Here is a 15608-nt window from a genome sequence, read left to right on the forward strand (position 1 = left end):
TTGGAACCCTACTCTGAACCTAAGGACTCTGCAATCTCCCCGTTTTGTGTTCTCTTCTAGGGGTGGACTATTCCACCCTGGGTAATCCTACGCAGTGCGCCTAAGATGGCTGCCGCACCTGGTACCTTGTGAGGGTGGAATACACAACCCCTGGAGGTTATTACCAAAAATGCTTACACCAACCCTGCATTATGCTTTCTGTCTTTATTGTCTGTGTGGTTTATCTTTTGATGTAATACTTAAATCTTCTGTATTATGTGCATTGTTTGAGTTCTAGTTGGCGCCGCGGATGGCTGCCTCGGTGCTGCTCTGCCAAGCAGCCTTTGTGTTTAGTCTTACATGTATAATATGTCTAATATGTTGAGTCTATTGTACAGTTGCAATGTGCAGTATCAAGTCATACGTGTGATGTGTGTAATGTATGCTATGTTCTTCCCCCTTCTTATGCTATGTACTCCCCCTTCATGTTGCTGCTTGGCGATGCATTGTACCACAAAGAATTCCTAGTGTACGTGAGTACACCTGGCCAATAAAGCTGATTCTGATTCTATTGCGCTTATGCCCATAAATCAGCTTTGTGCTGAAGAATATAATATATCAGCAGGTGCAGAGTACTCAGTGAGTCATTCCCAGGTTAGGGCGCAGGTTACTCCCCAAAATACATGTGACGGTTACACACCATCAGGGGCAAACGCAGGATTTCTAGGAAATGATATACGCTGAGCTTCCACATATTCTGCACTTACTAGTGACAACAAAGCTGTTTTCAGAATTGTTTCATATAAGGAATTGATCCATGTGTAACACGGCTGTAAATGACATGACACTTATTCACAGAACCTGTTTCTTTCTTGCAGGATTCCTGATTGCCGCTACGTGTTTCTGTTTCTTCTCATTGGTGGTAATGCTGGCCTTCTGCATTTACATCTGGTAACTCAGTGATATCATTTACAGATAAAGGGCCCTATTCAAAGTTGTTAGCAAACCGAAAAAGCCCACTAATGGGCAAAACCATGTGCACTGCAGGTGGGGCAGGTGTAATAACATGTGCAGAGAGAGTTGGATTTGGGTGGGGTGTGTTCAAACGGAAATCTACATTGCAGTGTAAAAATAAAGCAGCCAGTATTTACCCTGCACAGAAACAAGGGCCCTCATTCCGAGTTGTTCGCTCGTTCTTTTTCATCGCATCGCAGTGAAAATCCGCTTAGTACGCATGCGCAAAGTTCGCACTGCGACTGCGCCAAGTAACTTTACTATGAAGAAAGTATTTTTACTCACGGCTTTTTCTTCGCTCCGGCGATCGTAATGTGATTGACAGGAAATGGGTGTTACTGGGCGGAAACACGGCGTTTTAGGGGCGTGTGGCTGAAAACGCTACCGTTTCCGGAAAAAACGCAGGAGTGGCTGTAGAAACGGTGGGAGTGCCTGGGCGAACGCTGGGTGTGTTTGTGACGTCAACCAGGAACGACAGAGTAAGTCTGGAGCTACTCTGAAACTGCGAAGTAGTTTGTAATAGCAATATTGCGAATACATCGGTCGCAATTTTAAGAAGCTAAGATTCACTCCCAGTAGGCGGCGGCTTAGCGTGAGCAACTCTGCTAAATTCGCCTTGCGACCGACCAACTCGGAATGAGGGCCAATATAACCCACCCAATTCTAACTCTCTCCGGACATGTTACATCTGCCCTACCCACAGTGCAACATGATTTTACCCATTAGTGGGCTTTTTTGGTTTGCTAATAAACCTGAATAACATTCAATGTTACAGTTTATTTACCTACAGTAGACAACAGGAGTATTAGTTATTACCAGTATAATAGAAAGGGTTAATACAGGCACTCTGCTGTCAGCGTATGAGAATATGATTTTACTGACACACTAATAGACAGTAATTTAGAGATGAGCGCCTGAAATTTTTCGGGTTTTGTGTTTTGGTTTTGGGTTCGGTTCCGCGGCCGTGTTTTGGGTTCGAACGCGTTTTGGCAAAACCTCACCGAATTTTTTTTGTCGGATTCGGGTGTGTTTTGGATTCGGGTGTTTTTTTCAAAAAACACTAAAAAACAGCTTAAATCATAGAATTTGGGGGTCATTTTGATCCCAAAGTATTATTAACCTCAAAAACCATAATTTACACTCATTTTCAGTCTATTCTGAATACCTCACACCTCACAATATTATTTTTAGTCCTAAAATTTGCACCGAGGTCGCTGTGTGAGTAAGATAAGCGACCCTAGTGGCCGACACAAACACCGGGCCCATCTAGGAGTGGCACTGCAGTGTCACGCAGGATGTCCCTTCCAAAAAACCCTCCCCAAACAGCACATGACGCAAAGAAAAAAAGAGGCGCAATGAGGTAGCTGTGTGAGTAAGATTAGCGACCCTAGTGGCCGACACAAACACCGGGCCCATCTAGGAGTGGCACTGCAGTGTCACGCAGGATGTCCCTTCCAAAAAACCCTCCCCAAACAGCACATGACGCAAAGAAAAAAAGAGGCGCAATGAGGTAGCTGTGTGAGTAAGATTAGCGACCCTAGTGGCCGACACAAACACCGGGCCCACCTAGGAGTGGCACTGCAGTGTCACGCAGGATGTCCCTTCCAAAAAACCCTCCCCAAACAGCACATGACGCAAAGAAAAAAAGAGGCGCAATGAGGTAGCTGACTGTGTGAGTAAGATTAGCGACCCTAGTGGCCGACACAAACACCGGGCCCATCTAGGAGTGGCACTGCAGTGTCACGCAGGGTGTCCCTTCCAAAAAACCCTCCCCAATCAGCACATGATGCAAAGAAAAAGAAAAGAAAAAAGAGGTGCAAGATGGAATTGTCCTTGGGCCCTCCCACCCACCCTTATGTTGTATAAACAAAACAGGACATGCACACTTTAACCAACCCATCATTTCAGTGACAGGGTCTGCCACACGACTGTGACTGATATGACGGGTTGGTTTGGACCCCCCCCAAAAAAGAAGCAATTAATCTCTCCTTGCACAAACTGGCTCTACAGAGGCAAGATGTCCACCTCATCTTCACCCTCCGATATATCACCGTGTACATCCCCCTCCTCACAGATTATCAATTCGTCCCCACTGGAATCCACCATCTCAGCTCCCTGTGTACTTTGTGGAGGCAATTGCTGCTGGTCAATGTCTCCGCGGAGGAATTGATTATAATTCATTTTAATGAACATCATCTTCTCCACATTTTCTGGATGTAACCTCGTACGCCGATTGCTGACAAGGTGAGCGGCGGCACTAAACACTCTTTCGGAGTACACACTTGTGGGAGGGCAACTTAGGTAGAATAAAGCCAGTTTGTGCAAGGGCCTCCAAATTGCCTCTTTTTCCTGCCAGTATAAGTACGGACTGTGTGACGTGCCTACTTGGATGCGGTCACTCATATAATCCTCCACCATTCTATCAATGTTGAGAGAATCATATGCAGTGACAGTAGACGACATGTCCGTAATCGTTGTCAGGTCCTTCAGTCCGGACCAGATGTCAGCATCAGCAGTCGCTCCAGACTGCCCTGCATCACCGCCAGCGGGTGGGCTCGGAATTCTGAGCCTTTTCCTCGCACCCCCAGTTGCGGGAGAATGTGAAGGAGGAGATGTTGACAGGTCGCGTTCCGCTTGACTTGACAATTTTGTCACCAGCAGGTCTTTCAACCCCAGCAGACTTGTGTCTGCCGGAAAGAGAGATCCAAGGTAGGCTTTAAATCTAGGATCGAGCACGGTGGCCAAAATGTAGTGCTCTGATTTCAACAGATTGACCACCCGTGAATCCTTGTTAAGCGAATTAAGGGCTGCATCCACAAGTCCCACATGCCTAGCGGAATCGCTCCCTTTTAGCTCCTTCTTCAATGCCTCCAGCTTCTTCTGCAAAAGCCTGATGAGGGGAATGACCTGACTCAGGCTGGCAGTGTCTGAACTGACTTCACGTGTGGCAAGTTCAAAGGGCATCAGAACCTTGCACAACGTTGAAATCATTCTCCACTGCACTTGAGACAGGTGCATTCCACCTCCTATATCGTGCTCAATTGTATAGGCTTGAATGGCCTTTTGCTGCTCCTCCAACCTCTGAAGCATATAGAGGGTTGAATTCCACCTCGTTACCACTTCTTGCTTCAGATGATGGCAGGGCAGGTTCAGTAGTTTTTGGTGGTGCTCCAGTCTTCTGTACGTGGTGCCTGTACGCCGAAAGTGTCCCGCAATTCTTCTGGCCACCGACAGCATCTCTTGCACGCCCCTGTCGTTTTTTAAAAAATTCTGCACCACCAAATTCAAGGTATGTGCAAAACATGGGACGTGCTGGAATTTGCCCATATTTAATGCACACACAATATTGCTGGCGTTGTCCGATGCCACAAATCCACAGGAGAGTCCAATTGGGGTAAGCCATTCCGCGATGATCTTCCTCAGTTGCCGTAAGAGGTTTTCAGCTGTGTGCGTATTCTGGAAAGCGGTGATACAAAGCGTAGCCTGCCTAGGAAAGAGTTGGCGTTTGCGAGATGCTGCTACTGGTGCCGCCGCTGCTGTTCTTGCGGCGGGAGTCCATACATCTACCCAGTGGGCTGTCACAGTCATATAGTCCTGACCCTGCCCTGCTCCACTTGTCCACATGTCCGTGGTTAAGTGGACATTGGGTACAACTGCATTTTTTAGGACACTGGTGAGTCTTTTTCTGACGTCCGTGTACATTCTCGGTATCGCCTGCCTAGAGAAGTGGAACCTAGATGGTATTTGGTAACGGGGGCACACTGCCTCAATAAATTGTCTAGTTCCCTGTGAACTAACGGCGGATACCGGACGCACGTCTAACACCAACATAGTTGTCAAGGCCTCAGTTATCCGCTTTGCAGTAGGATGACTGCTGTGATATTTCATCTTCCTCGCAAAGGACTGTTGAACAGTCAATTGCTTACTGGAAGTAGTACAAGTGGGCTTACGACTTCCCCTCTGGGATGACCATCGACTCCCAGCGGCAACAACAGCAGCGCCAGCAGCAGTAGGCGTTACACGCAAGGATGCATCGGAGGAATCCCAGGCAGGAGAGGACTCGTCAGAATTGCCAGTGACATGGCCTGCAGGACTATTGGCATTCCTGGGGAAGGAGGAAATTGACACTGAGGGAGTTGGTGGGGTGGTTTGCGTGAGCTTGGTTACAAGAGGAAGGGATTTACTGGTCAGTGGACTGCTTCCGCTGTCACCCAAAGTTTTTGAACTTGTCACTGACTTATTATGAATGCGCTGCAGGTGACGTATAAGGGAGGATGTTCCGAGGTGGTTAACGTCCTTACCCCTACTTATTACAGCTTGACAAAGGGAACACATGGCTTGACACCTGTTGTCCGCATTTCTGGTGAAATAGCTCCACACCGAAGAGCTGATTTTTTTGGTATTTTCACCTGGCATGTCAACGGCCATATTCCTCCCACGGACAACAGGTGTCTCCCCGGGTGCCTGACTTAAACAAACCACCTCACCATCAGAATCCTCCTGGTCAATTTCCTCCCCAGCGCCAGCAACACCCATATCCTCCTCATCCTGGTGTACTTCAACACTGACATCTTCAATCTGACTATCAGGAACTGGACTGCGGGTGCTCCTTCCAGCACTTGCAGGGGGCGTGCAAATGGTGGAAGGCGCATGCTCTTCACGTCCAGTGTTGGGAAGGTCAGGCATCGCAACCGACACAATTGGACTCTCCTTGTGGATTTGGGATTTCGAAGAATGCACAGTTCTTTGCTGTGCTGCTTTTGCCAGCTTGAGTCTTTTCATTTTTCTAGCGAGAGGCTGAGTGCTTCCATCCTCATGTGAAGCTGAACCACTAGCCATGAACATAGGCCAGGGCCTCAGCCGTTCCTTGCCACTCCGTGTGGTAAATGGCATATTGGCAAGTTTACGCTTCTCCTCCGACAATTTTATTTTAGGTTTTGGAGTCCTTTTTTTTCTGATATTTGGTGTTTTGGATTTGACATGCTCTGTACTATGACATTGGGCATCGGCCTTGGCAGACGACGTTGCTGGCATTTCATCGTCTCGGCCATGACTAGTGGCAGCAGCTTCAGCACGAGGTGGAAGTGGATCTTGATCTTTCCCTAATTTTGGAACCTCAACATTTTTGTTCTCCATATTTTATTGGCACAACTAAAAGGCACCTCAGGTAAACAATGGAGATGGATACTAGTATACAATTATGGACTGCCTGCCGACTGCAGACACAGAGGTAGCCACAGCCGTGATCTACCGTACTGTACTGTGTCTGCAGCTAATATAGACTGGTTGATAAAGAGAAGATGTCTATGTAACTATGTATGTATAAAGAAGACTGAAAAAAATCCACGGTTAGGTGGTATACAATTATGGACGGACTGCCTGCCGAGTGCAGACACAGAGGTAGCCACAGCCGTGAACTACCGTACTGTACTGTGTCTGCAGCTAATATAGACTGGTTGATAAAGAGAAGATGTCTATGTAACTATGTATGTATAAAGAAGAATGAAAAAAAACCACGGTTAGGTGGTATACAATTATGGACGGACTGCCTGCCGAGTGCAGACACAGAGGTAGCCACAGCCGTGAACTACCGTACTGTACTGTGTCTGCAGCTAATATAGACTGGTTGATAAAGAGAAGATGTCTATGTAACTATGTATGTATAAAGAAGAATGAAAAAAATCCACGGTTAGGTGGTATTACAATTATGGACGGACTGCCTGCCGAGTGCAGAGACACAGAGGTAGCCACAGCCGTGAACTACCGTACTGTGTCTGCTGCGACTGGATGATAAATGATATAAAAAATATATATATATCACTACTGCAGCCGGACAGGTATATATTATATATTATATAATGACGGACCTGCTGGACACTGTCTGTCAGCAGAATGAGTTTTATTTTTATAGAATAAAAAAAAAAAAACACACAAGTGAAGTCACACGACGAGTGTTTAACTTTTTCAGGCAATCACAATATAAGTATACTACTAACTATACTGGTGGTCAGTGTGGTCAGGTCACTGGTCAGTCACACTGGCAGTGGCACTCCTGCAGCAAAAGTGTGCACTGTTTAATTTTAATATAATATGTACTCCTGGCTCCTGCTATAACCTATAACTGGCACTGCAGTAGTGCTCCCCAGTCTCCCCCACAATTATAAGCTGTGTGAGCTGAGCAGTCAGACAGATATATAATATATATAGATGATGCAGCACACTGGCCTGAGCCTGAGCAGTGCACACAGATATGGTATGTGACTGACTGAGTCACTGTGTGTATCGCTTTTTTCAGGCAGAGAACGGATATATTAAATAAACTGCACTGTGTGTCTGGTGGTCACTCACTATATAATATATTATGTACTCCTGGCTCCTGCTATAACCTATAACTGGCACTGCAGTAGTGCTCCCCAGTCTCCCCCACAATTATAAGCTGTGTGAGCTGAGCAGTCAGACAGATATATATAATATTATATATAGATAATAGATGATGCAGTACACTGGCCTGAGCCTGAGCAGTGCACACAGATATGGTATGTGACTGACTGAGTCACTGTGTGTATCGCTTTTTTCAGGCAGAGAACGGATATATTAAATAAACTGCACTGTGTGTCTGGTGGTCACTCACTATATAATATATTATGTACTCCTGGCTCCTGCTATAACCTATAACTGGCACTGCAGTAGTGCTCCCCAGTCTCCCCCACAATTATAAGCTGTGTGAGCTGAGCAGTCAGACAGATATATATAATATTATATATAGATAATAGATGATGCAGCACACTGGCCTGAGCCTGAGCAGTGCACACAGATATGGTATGTGACTGACTGAGTCACTGTGTGTATCGCTTTTTTCAGGCAGAGAACGGATATATTAAATAAACTGCACTGTGTGTCTGGTGGTCACTCACTATATAATATATTATGTACTCCTGGCTCCTGCTATAACCTATAACTGGCACTGCAGTAGTGCTCCCCAGTCTCCCCCACAATTATAAGCTGTGTGAGCTGAGCAGTCAGACAGATATATATAATATTATATATAGATAATAGATGATGCAGCACACTGGCCTGAGCCTGAGCAGTGCACACAGATATGGTATGTGACTGAGTCACTGTGTGCTGTGTATCGCTTTTTTCAGGCAGAGAACGGATTATAAAGTAAACTGCACTGTCCTCACTAGTAAACTCTCTCCACTCAGTCTCTACACTTCTACAGTAACAGTACTCCTCCTAGTCAGCTCCAGTAAATCTCTCTCAGTCTCTTATAATCTAAATGGAGAGGACGCCAGCCACGTCCTCTCCCTATCAATCTCAATGCACGTGTGAAAATGGCGGCGACGCGCGGCTCCTTATATAGAATCCGAGTCTCGCGATAGAATCCGAGCCTCGCGAGAATCCGACAGCGTCATGATGACGTTCGGGCGCGCTCGGGTTAACCGAGCAAGGCGGGAAGATCCGAGTCGCTCGGACCCGTGAAAAAAAACATGAAGTTCTGGCGGGTTCGGATTCAGAGAAACCGAACCCGCTCATCTCTAAGTAATATGCTATATTAGCACAGCCAATAGAGTGACAATAACTTGCAGACCTGTCCCTTTTATCAGAACTCTTGTTTGCACTTAGCAGGATATATAGTGGAAAGTAGAACACAACCACTCCTGCATTGCTGTGCTATACTGTGATATCATAGGCTGCCCTGTGTTCCTGTGCTGTACTGTAATACATTATGCTACCGTGTTATATAATGTGCCTCTATACACTGCACTGTGAAATGCCTAATAAGGCCCCAGCCCCTTCCTGTCATTATGACATCACAGCCGCATCACAATGCAGCTGAGGCCAGGGTGATGTCACAGACTGTTAGAGTGTTAGCATTTTGATAGGTAGTTTTTGGCGGAGAAAGACATGCAGAGATGTTCTCGTGCTTACAGACATTTTTGTGGATATTTCTCATTATTACGGCTGGTCAGGGAGCACCTATTGTGGCAACTGAAGGTAAGCGCCATCTTCCTTATTGTAAGAGTTGTTACTAAGTACAAATAAACGATATTATTTGGCCAAATAGAGCCATAGACACAAGTATACCTTAGCATTTATAAGGGCGCACAGTACATAATACACAACATACAGACCTCTACAAGCATGACATACATACAACTATACTGTCTATATCACACCCTATATAGTGCTAGTTACATACTGAGTGTTATACTAAATATACTGTGTGAGAATAGTACTGGGGTGACATGTGTGACTTACACAGGCCTACTCACCTCTGCCTATAGCAGGTGTAGGTGTGAGCGGGCACCAGGCTGGGGGAACGAGGGAGGTCTCTTACCTCCGTTTTCCCTGGGCAGGCAGCGGCGGTACGTGGCGGGAAGTGGCATCGCGGCGTGCTTCCGTCACGGAGGGGCTTGCATCCGCTGGGATTCAAGCCCCTCCAATCGCGTCGCGGCCATTTGAATTTGGCACCGGGCGTGAGCCAATCGCGGCTCGCGCCCGGTCAGCCAATAAGAACATGCCGCGACAAGCCAATCAGGGCACGTCGCATCATAGTTCCGCCCGCCCCCAGCGTCATATAACAGACGCTGCGGAGCGGGAGCAGTCAGTTGGGCGCCGTAGACGGAGTGGTGAAGAGCTCCAGAAGAGAAGAAGACGGCGGAAGAAGGCCTGGCAATGACGGAAGAAGCGGCGGCGGGAAGAAGAGGAAGTGGTGGCCAGAGAAGGAGAAGAAGCGGCGGCGGAAAGAAGAGAAGGAGGAGCCCGGGATCCAGCGCGGAGGTCCGGCGGAGAGTGCTGCAGTGTGTGGGTAGCAAAAGAGCTGACGAAGCTCCCCACTGCAGCCTCTCCCTACGGCCAGGGTAAGCAGCCTCGTGCCAAGCGTGGACTCCCCGTAGACCACCAGGGTGTCAGGCAGTAGGCCTGTGGCCACAGACGGGCAATAGATCCGAGCAGCAGGTAGGAAAAGAGGGGCCCCGCACAATTAAGTAATCCTGGCATTAGGCCGGGATTACTAATTCCCCCCCAGTAGGCAGGCACTAGGCCTGTGACGCAGTAAGGAGGGAGTTCACAACCAACATAAGTAGACTTGGTATTAGGCCAAGTCTACACCCCACCTCCATTTGGCAGGCAGGCACTAGGCCTGAGGCTACAGTCAGGTGCTAGGCCTGTGGCAGTTAGGAGGAAGGCGTCCACAACCAGCATAAGTAGACTTGGTATTAGGCCAAGTCTACACCCCACTTGACAGGCAGGCACTAGGCCTGAGGCTGCAGTCAGGCACTAGGCCTGTGGCACAGTTAGGAGTAAGGAGGCCACAACTGGTACAAGTAGCCTTGGCATTAGGCCAAGGCTACCTCTCACCTGAAGGGCAGGCGCTAGGCCTGCGGCCCTAGGGAGGCGGGCATTAGGCCCGAGGGGTAATATTGACATTTGGCCACGGTAAGGATAGGATTGGGTTGTGATCTCTACTGTAGGGAGCTCTAGTCCGGGGTTGGCACATCTTCACCACTTTGGGGTCTGGAGGAACTGTGGAGAGACTGTCCGGCCTCCCACGGTCATTTCCGTGACTCTAGAGTGTGCGGCGCCCCCCCAGAGAGGGGATTGGGTTGCACCAGCACTTATCCTCCAGGCGCGAAGCAGCTGAATCTTCACCAGACCGGACTAGAGAGGTTTTTCACATTTCGTGCTATTGTCATTCTGTCACCCTGTATTTGCTTGTACTGTTTGCTGGAGTTAGATAAAGTAGCTAACCAGGTTGTACTGTTTAGAATTTAAAGTAAATTGGCTCAGTTCCGTTGTTTGCCGTTTATTAGTTTGTAGGGAGGCTGCTGTCATTCTCTTTCCAGGAACAGCGACTCACGGCAGGCAAGCTGACAAGAGTTCGAGTGTGAGTATACTCTGTGTGTGTGTGTCTTGGTTCGCATTGAGCGTCGGTTGGCGAAACCCGGCTAGGCCTAGCGGGCTCGCTTTCACCTAGGTGCGCAAGTGCCGAGTAGGTGACGTTTGGGTGGCTGAGGCCCGCGGGCCAGTGATGACATTCACCTAACCGGTGAACGTCGCAGCCACCCCGGTGTGCCAACTTTCCCCGTCGTGGAAGGAGTGGGCACACGGTGACAATGTCTCTTTTCCCCTAGCTGTCGTCCCTCCAGGCTGGGTCCGCTGACTATGCCGGTGTCCAGGGGACAGAAGACCCTTATGTTCCTATAGACACAGGTAACTAACAGTGATGAAAGTCAGACATATATGTGCTATGTGTTAGTAATAGGGATCAGTGGGGACAGGGACGGCATCTGTGTGTGTGAGGGGGGTAAGTTACATCTGCTGGCAGCAACTGGGTGAGTTTGGGGCATCATTTGCCTAGTATTGCCTAGGGCTGGAGCTAGAGACTGAAGAAAAGAAGGAATCTGAAAATGGAAAAATCTATTTTGTTAAAATCCACGCACCCTGGGAGGTCCTCTCCACCTACGCGGAGGTGCTGAACATTAAGGTGCCCACTAAGGAGAATGACCTGGACAACAAAGCTGGCAACCTTTTGAATTACGTGTTGAAGCTCTTCAGACTGCCGGACAAACTCATGAACCCGGAGCCGGACTATTTCACCGCCCCATTCAGCAAGCAGCGACAGGAGCTGTTCCTCCTCCATGATGAGAACACGTTCTTCTCCCCGGCCACCAGGAACAGGATAGTGTATTACATCCTCTCCCGCTGCCCGTACGGAACATCAGAAGATAAGAGAAAGTTTGGACTGAAGAGGCTACTGAGCAACGGGACTTACAACACCACCTTTCCACTCCATGATTGTCAGTACTGGAAGAAGTCTCCGGAGGAGAAGTGCGACAATGAGCGCTACACCCTGTACAGTCATTGGGCTAGGTTTGGCAAGTTTTACAAAGAGCAGCCTCTGAACCTCATTAGAAAATATTACGGAGAGAAGATCGGAATCTATTTTGCCTGGCTGGGTTTCTACACGGAAATGTTATTTTATGCTGCGGTTGTGGGATTTTTATGCTTCCTTTATGGCTTGGTAACCATGGATGACAGCAACAGTAGTAAAGAAATCTGTGATAAGGACATTGGTGGTCAGATTATCATGTGTCCTTTATGCGATCAGAGATGTGAGTTCTGGAGGCTAAACTCCACCTGTGAACCCTCGCAGTATTCTCATTTGTTTGATAATGTGGCAACGCTTTTCTTTGCAATATTCATGGGAATATGGGTAACTTTGTTCCTGGAGTTTTGGAAGCGGAGACAGGCCAGGCTGGAGTACGAATGGGACTTGGTGGATTTTGAAGAAGAACAGCAACAACTTCAGCTAAGACCGGAATATGAAGCCAAATGTACTCAGAAGAAAAAAAATCCAGTCACTCAGGAGCTGGAGCCTTACCTGCCCGTAACTAGCAAGGTAGCACGGTTCTGCTTCTCTGGAACCATGGTGCTCTTCTGGATCACCCTGACCATAGCCAGCATGATCGCGGTTATAGTTTATCTGCTGGCCGTCTGTGCTGCGTTCGCCAGCGTCATGGAGAACAACGACACGCTGGAACCCATCAGCGGATTGCTGACCCCGCAGCTGGCCACCTCAGTGACAGCTTCCTGTCTGAACTTTATCATGATCATGATCCTGAACTTCCTGTATGAACGCGTGGCGATCTGGATTACCGACATGGAAATCCTGAGGACGCACCTGGAGTACGAGAACCGCCTCACCATGAAAATGTTCCTCTTCCAGTTCGTCAATTACTATTCGTCTTGTTTCTACGTGGCGTTCTTCAAGGGCAAGTTTGTGGGTTTCCCCGGAGAATACACCTATATGTTCAGCTGCTGGCGCAATGAGGAGTGCGATCCGGCCGGCTGTCTGATAGAACTCACCACTCAGCTCACTATCGTCATGGCTGGAAAGCAGATCTGGGGGAATATTCAAGAGGCCCTTGTTCCGTGGATGATGAACTGGTGGAGGAGACGGAAAACCACTCACAGCCCAGAGAATTTATACAGCCGCTGGGAGCAGGACTACGAGCTGCAGGTGTTTGGTCCTCTGGGCCTCTTCTATGAATACCTTGAAATGGTAATTCAGTTTGGGTTCATCATGTTGTTCGTGGCGTCTTTCCCACTGGCGCCGCTTCTCGCTCTGCTCAACAACATCCTGGAAATCCGCGTTGACTCCTGGAAACTGACCACGCAGTTCAGGCGCCCGTTTGCGGCCAAAGCCCACAGCAACGGGGTGTGGCAGGAGATCCTGAACGCAGTGGCCATTCTGTCCGTGGTGACGAATGCTTTTATTGTCGCCTTTACTTCCGACATGATCCCCCGCCTGGTGTACTATTACGCCTACTCGGAAAGCGGCGATTTGGGTTATATCAGCAGCAGTCTGTCCGTGTTTGACATCAATGATTTCAATAACATCAGCATGCCGCTGGAGAATATAATGAATGTTACATTTTGCAGGTACAGAGACTATCGTTATCCTCCCGACCACGAGAAGAGATACTTACACACCATGCAGTTCTGGCATATACTGGCTGCAAAAATGGCATTTATAATAATTATGGAGGTAAAAACACCATCTTCATGCTTGTATAGCTGAGTCTCTCATCTCTCTCTGGCTACAGTTTTCACACCCCAAGGAAGTTTGTCTGCAAATGTCTGTGACCCTTCTTCAATGCAAAATAACCTCTGTTAATTAGCTGAACTTCTGATTGCATACCTCCCCCTTTGCGAGCTGATATAGTTGGAGCATTTAAGAGCAATATTATCAAGGCCTGCAGTCAGGACTTGGCCTGCTTGCAATTGTGAAGAATGCATTTGTTAAGAATGTGTTTTAAGAATGGAGTTAGAACCGGAGTTTGAACTGGATTTGGACTACGCTAAAATCTCGAATAAAACAATTTCCCCAAACACTGCAACTCAGGACCATCATGTGGCCTCTCCTCACCTCTGCCTTGAGAACACCAGGACCAATGCCTACTACTTCTCTGTCCAAGAACATCATGACTGCCCCCAAGACTACCCCTCAAGCTGAGCAGGGAACTGAGGGGCGTGCGCATCAGGACCAGATTTTGCTGGGTCAGTTCCATTGGACATTAGTGTGCTCCCCACACTCTCACACCCACCTGCACTGCTCCCCACACTCTCACACCCACCCGCACTGCTCTCTTGAGACCAGGACATTTATCATTTTCACAAATTAATGTTTTCCTGCAAATGTGTCTTTCTCTTCTTTCTTCTTACAGGGTACTTTCCCCCCACTGTGTGCAATTCCTGTAATGTGTACCTCCATTGGTTGCACACCCTGCCAGCAGTAACCTACACAGTGCGCCTCACATGGCTGCCTCGGATGGTTCCTCCATGGGCAGGGTGTGCTTCATTTCGATCATTCCATGCAGGGTATAGCATACTCCTACACACGTGTCAGTTTTCCCATAAATGCATTTGGCCCTTGTATGGCTCATCTCCCACTGTGTAACCTTCGTAGTGCACCCAACATGGCTGCCTTATCTGGTAAACTTGTGGATGGGATGAAAAATACATGGACCTGATGGTTTTATTGGAACCCTACTCTGAACCTAAGGACTCTGCAATCTCCCCGTTTTGTGTTCTCTTCTAGGGGTGGACTATTCCACCCTGGGTAATCCTACGCAGTGCGCCCAAGATGGCTGCCGCACCTGGTACCTTGTGAGGGTGGAATACACAACCCCTGGAGGTTATTACCAAAAATGCTTACACCAACCCTGCATTATGCTTTCTGTCTTTATTGTCTGTGTGGTTTATCTTTTGATGTAATACTTAAATCTTCTGTATTATGTGCATTGTTTGAGTTCTAGTTGGCGCCGTGGATGGCTGCCTCGGTGCTGCTCTGCCAAGCAGCCTTTGTGTTTAGTCTTGCTCTGCCAAGCAGCCTTTGTGTTTAGTCTTACATGTATAATATGTCTAATATGTTGAGTCTATTGTACAGTTGCAATGTGCAGTATCAACTCATACGTGTGATGTGTGTAATGTATGCTATGTTCTTCCCCCTTCTTATGCTATGTACTCACCCTTCATGTTGCTGCTTGGCGATGCATTGTACCACAAAGAATTCCTAGTGTACGTGAGTACACCTGGCCAATAAAGCTGATTCTGATTCTATTGCGCTTATGCCCATAAATCAGCTTTGTGCTGCAGAATATAATATATCAGCAGGTGCAGAGTACTCGGTGAGGCATTCCCAGGTTAGGGCGCAGGTTACTCCCCAAAATACATGTGACGGTTACACACCATCAGGGGCAAACGCAGGATTTCTAGGAAATGATATACGCTGAGCTTCCACATATTCTGCACTTACTAGTGACAACAAAGCTGTTTTCAGAATTGTTTCATATAAGGAATTGATCCATGTGTAACACGGCTGTAAATGACATGACACTTATTCACAGAACCTGTTTCTTTCTTGCAGGATTCCTGATTGCCGCTACGTGTTTCTGTTTCTTCTCATTGGCGGCAATGCTGGCTTTCTGCATTTACATCTGGTAACTCAGTGATATCATTTACAGATAAAGGGCCCTATTCAAAGTTGTTAGCAAACCGAAAAAGCCCACTAATGGGCAAAACCATGTGCACTGCAGGTGGGGCAGGTG

The 15608-nt window shown here is 47.8% G+C and overlaps 1 protein-coding gene across 1 annotated transcript; it reads left to right on the forward strand.

The window, feature by feature from the left end:
- The first annotated feature begins 449 nt into the window (after positions 1–449).
- Positions 450–13609, forward strand: LOC134949768 (anoctamin-5-like). The gene is made up of 4 exons (XM_063938507.1): positions 450–508; positions 858–930; positions 11130–11208; positions 11367–13609. Exons 1-4 carry the CDS (start codon positions 450–452, stop codon positions 13577–13579), a joined length of 2424 nt encoding a protein of 807 aa, XP_063794577.1. The 3' UTR covers positions 13580–13609.
- The last annotated feature ends 1999 nt before the right edge of the window (positions 13610–15608 follow it).

Source organism: Pseudophryne corroboree, chromosome 8 (assembly GCF_028390025.1).
Source record: "Pseudophryne corroboree isolate aPseCor3 chromosome 8, aPseCor3.hap2, whole genome shotgun sequence".
NCBI lineage: Eukaryota > Metazoa > Chordata > Amphibia > Anura > Myobatrachidae > Pseudophryne > Pseudophryne corroboree.

Bases quoted from the DNA above. Each gene is read 5' to 3' on its own strand.
- LOC134949768 (XM_063938507.1), top strand. From the start codon at position 450: ATGTACTCCCCCTTCATGTTGCTGCTTGGCGATGCATTGTACCACAAA. The intron at 931-11,129 runs GTAACTCAGTGA...CTTTTCCCCTAG, and splicing joins GCCTTCTGCATTTACATCTG to CTGTCGTCCCTCCAGGCTGG. The intron at 11,209-11,366 runs GTAACTAACAGT...AGTATTGCCTAG, and splicing joins TTATGTTCCTATAGACACAG to GGCTGGAGCTAGAGACTGAA.